Genomic DNA, 12746 nt, shown 5'->3' with positions numbered 1-12746 from the left:
TCTCGCCCAATTGTCTTATTTACAGATAAACAAAGTTCCATGGTTACACAGAAGGACGGCCACAAACCCCATCCAAGGGCCTTGGGGCTTGTGAGCAATTCGGCACGATCTGCGTGGGAGCAGCAGCTGGCGGTGGCAGCTGCACAACGTGGCCACCTCCCCGGCGACAAGCGGAGGCCCGCCGCCTAGAGGCCGGCTTAGGCCCCGCAAGGGCAGCGTCGTGAAGACTCCGGGTACTGCGGCATCCCGGAGCCAATAGGCTCTCAGTTAGCTCTGCTAACTCCTTTCTTCCATTGGGCCTCTATAACTGCCAATCAATCATTTGCCCAGTTTTTATTGGTTTAGCTTCGATCATTCTACTCAATTTACCAATCACGTGTTTCGTTCGCGAGCATCTTTACGTCATTAGCTCCTTTCCTAAATCTGACGGATTTAACCAGTTCTTCTATTCCATTGGCTGGCCCCAGTCCCTCCTCTAGTACATCCTGTTCGAGGCGGAAGTGAGAGAATCTCTATTCCTATTGGCTTAGATTTGCAAGCGGTGGTTGTCCATCAGTCTATCAACCAGGAAGTACGATTCCGGAAGGGGCGGGCTTTGCGACAATGGCGGCGCCGGTGCCTACGGTGTGTTCTCTTTCTCTTTCTCAGGTTACTATCGTGGATGCTTCCTTTACCTTAAGTGATTCAGGCAAATTATTGGCGCGAGGGAAGGGTGGTGATGAACGTGGCTTCAGGGAGGCAACCTCCCTGGCACAGCGTGGGGAAACGGGCTGGAATTACCGCTCCTCACCAGTAACCTCTGAGGGGCCGGCCCGCTAGAAGGCAAGTTGTGAACAGGAGTGGGAAGGCCGGAAGTCTGAGGTGTCCGAAGGAAAGTGGGGGCTTTCCCCCCTCAGAATCCTGAGGGAAGAATGGCTTTTCTTTATTCTCCCTCCTATAGGAGGTGCTGGAGTCAGACCTGCCTAGAGCGGTGGCACTTTTGAAAAACCTCCAGGAGCAGGTGAGTAATATCACCCTTTTGGAATAGATTAATCAGGGATTGACTTTGACTTCGTGTGCTGTTCACCTCCAAACTGTTGATTTGGGAGCATATATTTGAATACTACCAAATGCCATAAAAGCAGTGATTTGATGAAGACCTTTTCAGGCTACAATGAAAAGTAATTGATTTCTACATCTAAAGGAATACAGAAAACTTAAGAAAAAAACTATCTGAATCAGTTTCCTTTCTTCTTATAGTTAAGGAAACTGATGCTGGGTAAGGTGATGCGACTTGCCTTTTGGGTGCCCAGCTAATACACATTTATGTAGTGCTATGCATTGTAAGTTCAGCCGGTACAGATAAAGGTATAGTCCCCATGGCTTCCCCATGCTTTGGTAAGGTGATTTCTTTAGCTTTAAGAAGAGGTGAAAAGTTTTTTCTACCTTTTGAAGAAGTATCAGAAACCATCTCTTGCTATTCTTTTCCAGAACTGAAAAGAAAATACTGTACGTTGAACAGTGTTTAAGATAACTTTTAGGTGGCATTGTTTAGCTTTTGCCCTTTACAGCTTATGGAGATCACTTGATGTATTCTAGTCAGCTGTTTTATTTGGGCTAATTTCAGGTAATGGCTGTAACTGCACAAATTCAAGCTCTGACGAAAAAAGTTCAAGCTAGAGCCTATCCAACAGAGAAGGTAAGACATACTTGAAGAGTAAGCATCCCCCGAGTTGATGTTCTCAACAGTTCTTTCACGATCGGTTTATTGAATGTCTTGTATACTAAGTGCTGGAGCTTTAAAGAGGAATAAAGCCCAGTTTCTGTGCTGAAGTCTAGCGAGTGAGACAGATCAAAGTGATAGGTATAAGCAGTAGCAGCCATGTTGCAGAGTCATGACAAATGCTGTGCAAGCTGAGGAGAAAGATTAAATAATTGCCAGAGGAGCAGAGGAAGTCAGGAAAGGCTTATCAGAGAAGGTAACAGGATTGTGAGGAATACATAGGAGTCAGAAGTTCAGAAAGAAGCAGATGTGTAAAGGCACGAAGTCCTGAAAGCATGGTGATATTCTGGGAAAGGAGCTAAGTCCTTTAGTGTGTGTGTGTGTTAGGGTAGGAAAAAAGACTGGAAAAGTAGTGATTGTGAGAAGTCTTGTCAACTGAGGCGTTAACTATTGTGTTTCTTCTAATCCAAGATGCTGTTAATGGAGAACATCACTCATTTCATATATATTAAGAAAAAATGCTACCTGTTAATCTGTGACATGTACTAAAATACTGTTGATTAAAAGATGCATCTTGACTTCAGAGATGTCAAAATATGAAAACAAAATGTGCATCTTAAAATTGAAAGATGGTGGTTTATAAATTAACATCTTATAGAAAGAACCTTCTCAGGGATTATTGAGTATGGCCAGTATAAACAGAGGGTTCTGGATTCCTCTACTTAATTGAACTGGAAAATCTGGTGTCATCTGTTTTATATATTGAACTTTTTTCTGAGATATTATTTAAGCAAAACATACCATAGGTTAACAAATGTATGAAAATCATTGCAGTAGGATAATAAGCATTGATGGATTTTTAATCACAGGATTTATTCTTTGGAAAGCAGTTTTGTTCTTTAGAAAGATAGCTAACAGCATTTTAAAAAATAATTTTTTGTAATTGATTTCAGAGTGAAAGGGAGAGGGAGAAAGAGAAACATCAATGATGAGAATCATTGATTTGCTGCCTCCTGCACGCCCCCTACTGGGGACTGAGCCCACAACCTGGGCATATTCCCTGAGCAGGAATCAAACCATGACCTCCTGGTTCACCGCTGAAGGCTCAACCACTTAGACACACCAGCTGGGCATAAGAGCATTTTTAATATATTCTTTGTCTTTTCTTTCTCATCAAATTTTGTTCTTGTCTATTTTTATACTTTCTGCTTATTTTTTTATCTTTGCTTTTTTTTTCTTTGTGTTTCTCGTGCTTGTAACTCATTTTGCACTTGGCAGTGCCTATGCATGTCAGAAGAGCCTACTTCTCAAACTCTTGGCTGTCTTTATTCTGGGTACCATGCTTTGCTTCAGTTTAATGCCTTTTTGAGATGGGCTACCAGCATGTATCTTAGATCACTATATATTTGTTTATTCATTGAGCAGATATTTACTAGCTTATCACCAAATACTTTTACTAGGTGTTTTATAGGTTACAAAGTGTTTTCATGTTATATTATTTGCACCTCATAATTGCTCTTTGACACAGGAAGGAAATAGTGTTCATATTACAGATGAGGAAACTGATGTTAGAAGGTTAAGTGACTTACTCAATATTTGATTACTGAATACCTAATTCAAAAGTTAAACTCAATTTGCCTGCCTTTAAATCCTTTGCTTATCCTCCTGTACTACACTAATGCTTATCTTAAGAGCTTATCTTGTTAGACTCAGACTGAGTTTGAATCCCAGTTTTATTCCTATTACTGTGTAATCTTAGGCAGAGTATTTAACCTTTTGATATAGGTCTTCCTAGAACAAATGACAATGAAAACACAACAATCCAAAACCTATGGGACATGGTGAAAGCAGTTCTGAGAGGGAAGTTCATAGCATTACAAGCCTCCCTCAAAAAAAACCTAAGAAAAACTGGTAATAAATTATCTAACTCTGCAACTTAAAGAATTAGAAAGAGAACAACAAGAAAAGCCCAGGAAGGAGATAATAAAGATCAGAGCCCTATCTGGTTTGGCTCAGTGGATAGAGCAGGGGTCCTCAAACGTTTTAAACTGGGGGCCAGTTCACTGTCCCTCAGACCGTTGGAGGGCCGGACTATAGTTTAAAAAAAACTATGAACAAATTCCTATGTACACTGCATGTATCTTATTTTGAAGTAAAAAAACAAAACGGGAACACATACAATATTTGTATTTGCTTGTGGCCCGCGGGCCGTAGTTTGAGTACCCCTGTGATAGAGCGTTGGCCTGCGGACTGAGGGGTCCCAAGTTTAATTCTGGTCAAGGGGACATGCCCTGGTTGCAGGCTCAATCCCCAGTAGAGAGCGTGCAGGAGGCAGCTGATCAATGATTCTCTTTCATCATCGATGTTTCTATCTCTCCTTCTCCTTTCCTCTCTGAAATCAATAAAAATATCTTTAAAAACAATAAAATAAAGATCAGAGCAGAAATAAATGAAATAGAGACCAAAAAAACTATACAAAAGATCAAGAAACCAAGAGCTGGTTCTTTGAAGGATAAACAAGATTGATGAACCTCTAGCTAGGTCACCAAGAAGCAAAGAGAGAGGACCCAAATAAACAAAATCAGAAATGAAAGAGGCGAGATAACAACAGACCCCACAGAAATACAAAAGATTGATATGGGTCTTCATAGATCTATGGACTTCTCAGTTTTATTTTATACAACAGTGACTCCTTTTTAAAAAATAACTATAGCCCTAACCGGTTTGGCTCAGTGAATAGAGCGTCGGCCTGCGGACTGAAGGGTCCCAGGTTCGATTCTGGTCAAGGGCATGTACCTTGGTTGCGGGCATATCCCCAGTGGGGGTTGTGCAGGAGGCAGCTGATTGATGTTTCTCTCATTGATGTTTCTAACTCTCTATCCCTCTCCCTTCCTCTCTGTAAAATATCCATAAAATATTAAAAAAAAATAACAAAAAATGACTATAGCTTAAGTCAGTGCTCACACATTGTACTTTCTTTTACTTAAAAGAATAAACATATAATATTTGTTTAATTTTCTGCCTGTAAATATAATAAACTTTCAATTTTAGAAGGTTTGGCAGATACATAAAAACGCAAAGAAGAAAATTAAAAGTTTTATATAATCACTGTTCTAAGATAACCACTAAGGTACATTTTTTTGAAAATTTCTTTTATTGTAAAAGTAATGTATGCTTGATGAAAAAACAGTTACACAGTACAAGCACTCCATTTCTTCCTTTTTCTCATTTTGGTCTCCAGGGATAGTAGTTGTTAATTATGTGTTATTTTCCAGACATATTTTTATACATATAAAATGTGTGCATCATACTCCCCCCATTTTAGTTGGAACCATATTACATTTTCTACAGAGTGTAGAAAGTGTTGTGATATGAAACTAAGTATGAAAGGAATTTTGTCAGTATGTATAGATCATTGTTTTTAACCTATATTGTATAATTCCATTGTATGGGGATAGAATCAGTAAATGTTTTTTATTAAATTAGTTTAGAATTTGGCATTATGGAGGCTTTTTTAAAAAAATGTGTTTTTAGCCATAACTGGTTTGGCTCAGTGGATAGAGCATCAGCCTGCGGACTCAAGGGTCCCAGGTTCGATTCCAGTCAAGGGCATGTACCTTGGTTGCGGGCACATCCCCAGTAGGAGGTGTGCAGGAGGCAGCTGATTGATGTTTTTCTCTCATCGATGTTTCTAACTATCTCTCTCCCTTCCTCTCTGTAAAAAATCAATAAACTATATTTTAAAAAATGTGTTTTTATTTATTTCATAGAGGAAGGGGTGGGGGAAGAGAGAGAGAGAAACCTTAATGAGGAGAGAGAATCATTGATTGGCTGTTTCCTGCACCCCCCCCCCACTGGGGATTGAGCCTGAAACCTGGGTATGTGCCCTCACCAGGAATGGAACCATGACCTCATAGTTCATGAGTCAATGCTTAACCACTGACCCACACTGGCTGGGCTGGAGGCATTTTTTAGTCACAACTTGAGGGGATATCGGTGAGTAGAGGCCAGTGATGCTGCTGAGCATTCTCCGGCGCCTGACAGCAGTCCACAAATGATCTCCCTCAATGCTAATAGCTCTGAGGTTGAGAAATCCTGCTGTAGTTATTTTGGAGACATTTTATTGATTTTCTTGCTCTTACTGTGTTTCAAAAGTGCTCTGAGCTTTGCTTTTCTCTTGTTAGCATAATTTTCTCTGGGGCTATTTCAGGTACAGCCACCCCCCTTGAGATTACTCCAGATACCTTACATGAATTGATTGGGAAAAACCTGAACTTGGAAAAGATTATCCTGTTTGTCCTAGGCTTTCCTGCTTCTCTGGCTAAAACAGAATTTGCACCTCTTATTGTTTTGTTTAACTCAGGGTCTCAGCCTCTTGGAAGTGAAAGACCAGTTGCTGCTCATGTACCTTATGGATTTGAGCCATCTCATCCTGGACAAAGCCTCAGGAGGGTCTCTTCAGGGACATGCGGCAGTTTTGAGACTGGTGGAGATTCGCACGGTATGAAGCATTTGGCATCTTAGAGCCCTAAGTTTCCAAATCCTGAACTCCAGGACTATCACACTAGCTCTCATTTAAGTGAATGTTCCCATATTTAAGTGAGGAAACCCAATGAAAGTTAGTATTTTTCTCTTCTTTGGTTCTAACTTTGTGCATATGCTAGTTAAGTGCTTTATCTGGCAACTTAATATAGGGACTCTGCTATGTGCTTAACTTTGGGAAGGGAATGTGATCCTTTCTAACCATGTTACAGGTTTTGGAAAAAATTCGTCCCTTGGATCAAAAACTGAAGTATCAAATTGACAAACTGGTCAAGACTGCAGTGACAGGCAGCCTCAGTAAGTGGGAGAAGCTGTAAGGTTATGTGGATTCCATCATAAAGTCCAAAATCTTATAAAATTTCTTGGGGTGTTTTTGTTTCAGGTGAGAATGACCCACTCCATTTTAAGCCTCATCCCAGCAATATGATGAGCAAGGTAAGGGGTTGCGTTGTCCTGATTTTCCTGACCGGTCTCGTGGTGATCCTGGATCTCCTGGGATTCTCTTATTACTCTTGGTTCCCAGCTTGTGCCTTAGAGTGTTGAGTATGAGATTCCCCCTTCTGCCTTTTATTTTCCCACCTCCCTAGGGTATGCCAGCTTTGGTTTTTCTTATCTGTCTAACACTTCCTAAGTTTATGGACATTATATTCTTTTTATAGTTGAGCTCTGAGGATGAGGAAGATGAAGCAGAGGAAGGACACTCTGGGGCTTCAGGGAAGAAATCTGCAAACGGAGCAGTTAAGAAATATGTTCCACCACGCTTGGTGCCAGTACATTATGGTATGAACCGTGGCTACCACCTCCTCGGTGTGAATTGTGTTTCTCTTCTTCTTTTCTCTGTTCTGGGATAACCTTTGCTAATTTTTATCACGTAGATGAAACAGAGGCTGAGCGGGAAAAGAAGCGTCTAGAACGAGCCAAGAGACGAGCATTGAGCAGCTCTGTTATTCGTGAACTTAAGGAGCAGTACTCAGATGCTCCAGAGGAAATCCGTGACGCCCGGCATCCTCATGTTACTCGCCAGAGTCAGGAGGATCAACACAGGTCTGAGTCCTTGTGATTAGACATTATGTTCTGCGCTGTAGAGACCTGTCCCTGTGCTTTGGATGAATATGGTTAAGTCTAGTGCCAAACGAACCCATGTTATATAGAGAATGGAGTGGAAAACTTGGGAGGACAGTTTCTAAGAATTAGGGGTTTGAAGTACAGACCAAGAGCTAGGAAGAAGATATCCCCTCCTCCCCAACTGAACAAATGCTATACGAAGGAGAACACTTTAAAGCAGGTTTTTGTAATGGCATCAAGAGTGGTAGATAAGTTCAGGGAAGAGAAGTAGACAAGTGATTGTAACTTAAATACAGTCTCCTTGACTTTGCCCAGTTGATAGGTTTGAGTGAAGGGGCCCATGGAGCTAATCCTGTCTATAGATCTGAAAGATAAGAGTTCTCTGATATAATAATAATTTAAATATTCCAGTGGTTGGGCTGTGAGTTCATCAGTAGGGAGGAGGGAAATTCTAGCACAAAGAACGTTTCTTTGAGGAAGTTGTGTTGAGCATTTGGTATGTCCTTACCAAATACTAGATTGCCCTGCTATGAAATCTGTTGAGAACTGTCATAATAAGGGGTGAGTAAAATGTTTGGGCCCAGGTTCTGGCTGTAGCTTGTGTATTATGGACTGAGCATGTTAGACACAGTGTCTGTGTTTCTCTGACAGGATTAACTATGAGGAGAGCATGATGGTGCGTTTAAGTGTCAGTAAGCGAGAGAAAGGACGACGAAAACGCGCAAATGTCATGAGCTCACAACTTCATTCTCTCACGCACTTCAGTGACATCAGTGCTTTGACAGGAGAAACCCCTCATCTTGATGAGGTGAGGCTGTGATACAGGGGTGGGAGGTGGTCTTCATGCTTTCAGCCAAATGCATGTGGGGCTCGTTGCTATGGGAAACTGGGGAAGAGATACCAACACTTGCACTGCCATTCCTTTACTTCTCCATCTGTCTCCAGGATCAGAATCCTATTAAGAAGCGGAAGAAGATACCCAAGAAAGGTCGGAAGAAAAAAGGTCAGTAAATGGCTAGGAGTTAGGTGATCAAGTGCAGGGTGGAGAGTATGAATTGGGATGCCAGCTTTGAATTTGCCATCCTAGGTCTTACTAAGCCCTATAATATCTCTTCCATGCTGGGCATTAATCTCTTTAGAGGTGGGATTTTATTTTATTCTTTCCCAAGCTGAAAATCAGCATAATTCACAGAAGAGATTTCTGGATTGTTCCTCTAAGCTCCCACACCTTTTCAGGCGTCCTTAAATAAAACTACTAAAGTGTCACTTGAAGAAACCATTATCCCACTTCAATTTCTTCCTACTTCTAGTCTTTTGTCCTGGGAGGCTATGGAGTAGTGCCTAGTGGCCTTCTCTTTAGATGTCTTTTTGTTCTGTTCCTCCAGCTTTTCCAACTGTCCTTTGCCTCATTCTTGATTTCCCTTCCTTTCAGGTTTTCGGAGGCGGCGGTGATTGTGGGTGTACATATTTATATATATTTTTTGTCATCCTGAGATACTTCCAGTTTCACTGTATGTAGGTCCTTTTCCTCGGAATTTATTGTTTGCTCTGGACATGTGGAAATCTGTTAATAAAACTGATTTTACTTATGAATTGAAGCCCCTATTGCACATGTATGACTCATTTGCTGGGTGTGGGGTATTTTAGGTAAGAGGGCAATAAAAGGGAAAGATGAGGTTTTGGGGGGAGTGGGAGAAGTTTGGCTCTATATAGGTGTTTTTTAATAGAAACTAGAAATTGGTTATTTAACTAAATAAATAAATAAATGAGCTCTGGCCAATGTTGCTCAGTGCTTAGAATGGCCCGTGCACCACAGAGTCGTGGGTTTGATTCCCAGTCAAGTACCTGGGTTGCAGGTTTGATCGGCCCGTCAGGGCTTGTATAGGAGGCAACCAATTGATGTCTCTCTCCTACATAATATTTTTTTCTCTCTCTCATTCTCTTCCCCCAACCTCCCTCCCTCCCTTCCACTCTTTTTAAAAAGCCATGGAGCCCTAGCTGGTTTGGCTCAGTGAATAGAGTATCAGCAGGCGGACCAAAGGGTCCTGGGATCAGTTCTGGTCTAGGGCACGTACCTTGGTTACAGGCTCCTCCCAAGCCGGGGCCCTGGTCGGGGGTGTGCAGGAGGCAACCAGTCGATTTGTTTGATTTGTTTCTCTCACATCGATGTTTCTTTCCCTCTCTCTTCCATTCTCTCTAAAAGATCAGTAGAAAAATATCTTCAGGTGAGGATTAATTTTTTTTAAAGGCAGTGGAAAAAATATCCTCCAGTGAGGATTAAACAAAAATTTTTAAAAGTTGAGAGATTAGAGTATTATAGTCAACTTTTCAACTCATGTTTTCTCAAGTTCCTGTAATACATGAATTTTTAAGTTTTTTTTTAATGTATTTTGCTGGCCACCAGGTGGCATTAGTGGTTCAGAAAACCTTTTGATGCTTGACTAATCAAAAGCAAGAGAGAACCTCCTCATCAGTGAGTTATTCTTGTCTCCATTTCTCTGGATGTTTTTCTTTTCTTTCTAAAATAGCATGAACACAGGGCTGATCTTAGCTCAGTTATTGAGTGTATCTGGAGAGAACAGTGAATGAGAAGACTAGAGTAGGAAGAATCTGTATAGTCTTGTGTTTTTCAGCCTCTTTGACCCTCCTTCAACTAAGGCAGTGATGGCGAACCTTTTGAGCTCGGCGTGTCAGCATTTTGAAAAACCCTAACTTAACTCTGGTGCCGTGTCACATATAGAAATTTTTTGATATTTGCAACCATAGTAAAACAGAGACTTATATTCTTGATATTTGTTTTATATATTTAAATGCCATTTAACAAAGAAAAATCAACCAAAAAAATGAGTTCGTGTGTCACCTCTGACACGCATGTCATAGGTTTGCCATCACTGAACTAAGACCTCAGTTTACTAGTCAGTAAAGGCCAGTCCTTTTACAAAGAGCTTGCAAAAGAATGGCAGCAAGCAGGCAGAAAGAAAGTTCCTAGCTTAAAGACCAAAGAAATGAAAATCTCACAGAAATACCTGCCCAATTCAGGTGGGAGTTACATATCTGAGTTCTCCTATTCTTTTCAGAGAATGACCTGTTAGTGAGAGATCCCTCAGGCCTTGTATGATAAAGTGAAAAGAGGGATGGAAAGAGAGAAGTTGAGGGGTCTGTAGAGTTAATTCATTGTAGTTTAAGAGCATGGGGTCTCACGAACATCCACTTTCCAAGCCTGGCGTTCCCGGGCAGCGTCATGAAGAGGATGTAATGTGGGTCATTGATTCCTGAATGGGGATCCCTGCTGGTCTCATCGGGACGGGGCCTTTTTCAGTCAGCAGCACCTGGGAGAAGGCAGTTAGGAGACAGCCTAGCGATGTGTTCTGTTAGCTCTGATCCTGGGTGAATCGCTTAGCATCTCTGGTCTTTACTTTTCCGCAGCTGAAAAATGAATGTGTTAGATAATCTCTGAGATTCCCTCCAAACCAAAGAGCCCAGAGCTGTTTCTCATGGATGACACCAAGTTGCTCTTACTTCTGGGGACTCTAGCTTTTAGTCCCTGGTAGATCTGAGAGAACCTGACATACCCAGGGCCCTCATACTTCTATTTCTTTGAGTGAATCTAAGCAAAGAGGCACAAGAACAGATTTAGAGATACTTTTTCCAACTCGACAAGAGGTTCAGTTAAAATATGCTTCAGGACTATTGCATTTGCTTCTGATTTATTCAAATTTTGGATTATGGGAACTGCTAAGGGAAAGGAAGTGTTTTTTGCTTTTTTTAAAAAAAGATCTTTCTTTGTGTTATATCCTGAGCTAAGTGCTTCACACTAATGCTTACAAAATATGTCATCTTTATATTACTAGTGAGGAAACTGAGACACTTATGTTATTTGCCCAAGGTTTCCGGGCTAATGAGTTTGAGGAACATGGAGGATGGAGGACCTCAAGTGTCCTATGATTTATGAAAGTCTTCAGAATTTTTGTTTCCTTTTTTTAAAAAAAATATTGGTAGGTAGTTTATAACCTCAACCTCCCCCCCATCCCTGCTGCTCATTGCCATTCCAGGCTTTACTTTCAAGGAAACCACAAATTCCAAACATTATTCTGGCCTCTTGGTGGTATAGCAGTGAACTGAACAGACAAAAGTCCCTCTTTCCCCAAGATTTCTGAGGAGCTCCCATGTTTCTTTAGAACTCCATAGAATGTAGTTTGAAAACCACTGTAGTAGAGCAAGGAAACCAAGACTTAGGATTTGAGGTTTTCCTTATGGCCATTGTTTTTCTTCTCATTCCTGCTCATAAATTCAGTTCTCTGATCATTCAGACCACATGACTGTCAGATTCCCTCAGTACTAACAACAGATGATTCATTTCTAATGCTTACTAAGTAATGTCCATCATTGATGCACATGAGCACTGTTCGGTTTTATCATTGATGGTAAAGAGTGTTGGCTTTGTTCTGGACAAGTAATTTAACACCTCTGCTTTAGTATTTACATCTTGAGGGGGTGGGGAAGAGGGCTTGACCAAGACGTATTTTTGCCTCTGAAGCTTTTGTTATGGCTTTATGAAGGCTTGGAGAAATGTCTGTCAGGAGTTCATGTAGTCCTTATGGATACCTTACTAGAAAATTCTTTTTGTCTGTAAGGACAGGGTGACGTGATTAAGTCCGTTTTCAGCACCATGGAGAGTTTAAACTCATTCCTTATTATGGGTTGGTGGAATGTGCAATCCCTAGAGCTGGGTGGGTAAACCTGCCCTTTTGCAGAGCTCAGTTTATCTGCCCAGTCTCCAGTTCTGATTGGTACAGATTGAGTGAGAGTCAGCAGCAGTCCTCAGTGTCCGCATCCTCCCTGGGATCTGTTAGGTATGTAAACTTCAGATTCATGTTTAGACTTATCCAAGGATTTGGTCAACTTAACAGAGGCATATGAATGAAATCCTGCCTTCTGCTCTGTTGATAATATCATTCATACAATGATGCACAAGGTTTTTTAACAGTCCTTGAGAAAAACTGTCTCCTATTCTTTTTTGCTTATAGACCCTTTAGAAGACTTAGAGTTGCTTTTTCATTCCTTGGGCTCAGCCTCTTTTTCTGCCTCTGCATGGAGAAAGGCATCATTGCGCTGGCTCTCTGCCCAGTCTTGCTTTTGTATTTCTTTGATCTCATTGTTCAGAGGGTCTCAGAGAAACCCCAAGAGCCATGCCTTTGCATGTTTAAGCTATTGATGCTTTTGAAATAACAGAGCGTCGCTGTGTAAGAAGTGTATTAAAGGTCTATCTTGAACAAATTTGGGTCAATAGGTGGCAGTAGTCACCTAGTCCCGAGGCCCTGACACCCCCTGAACACAAGCACATGTGATGGCCATTATATTTAAGGTTGTGGGAAAGGAGGTCACATTGCAATGAAAATGAGGGAAAAGCAATCCTTTTTGTTGGAATCCAGAATGC

At 41.2% G+C, this 12746-nt stretch overlaps 1 protein-coding gene across 5 annotated transcripts; it reads left to right on the top strand.

Moving 5' to 3' along the window:
• Window positions 1-512: 512 nt before the first annotated feature.
• On the top strand, window positions 513-8907 carry NGDN (neuroguidin). Of its 5 annotated transcripts, none has more exons than XM_036355302.1 (11): window positions 516-624; window positions 941-1000; window positions 1607-1678; window positions 6066-6203; window positions 6457-6541; window positions 6627-6679; window positions 6904-7024; window positions 7120-7288; window positions 7961-8117; window positions 8255-8312; window positions 8742-8907. In XM_036355302.1, exons 1-11 carry the CDS (start codon window positions 604-606, stop codon window positions 8759-8761), a joined length of 954 nt encoding a protein of 317 aa, XP_036211195.1. In that variant the 5' UTR covers window positions 516-603; the 3' UTR covers window positions 8762-8907. The 5 variants fall into 5 exon arrangements, with proteins under 5 accessions (XP_036211217.1, XP_036211195.1, XP_036211184.1 ...); XM_036355291.1 differs by having other exon boundaries at window positions 566-648; XM_036355334.1 differs by having other exon boundaries at window positions 583-822.
• The last annotated feature ends 3839 nt before the right edge of the window (window positions 8908-12746 follow it).

This window comes from Myotis myotis, unplaced genomic scaffold (genome assembly GCF_014108235.1).
Source record: "Myotis myotis isolate mMyoMyo1 unplaced genomic scaffold, mMyoMyo1.p scaffold_m19_p_1, whole genome shotgun sequence".
Lineage (NCBI taxonomy): Eukaryota > Metazoa > Chordata > Mammalia > Chiroptera > Vespertilionidae > Myotis > Myotis myotis.
The sequence above is the reverse complement of the archived record's forward strand: the minus strand, read 5'-3'. Positions and strand labels throughout refer to the sequence as shown.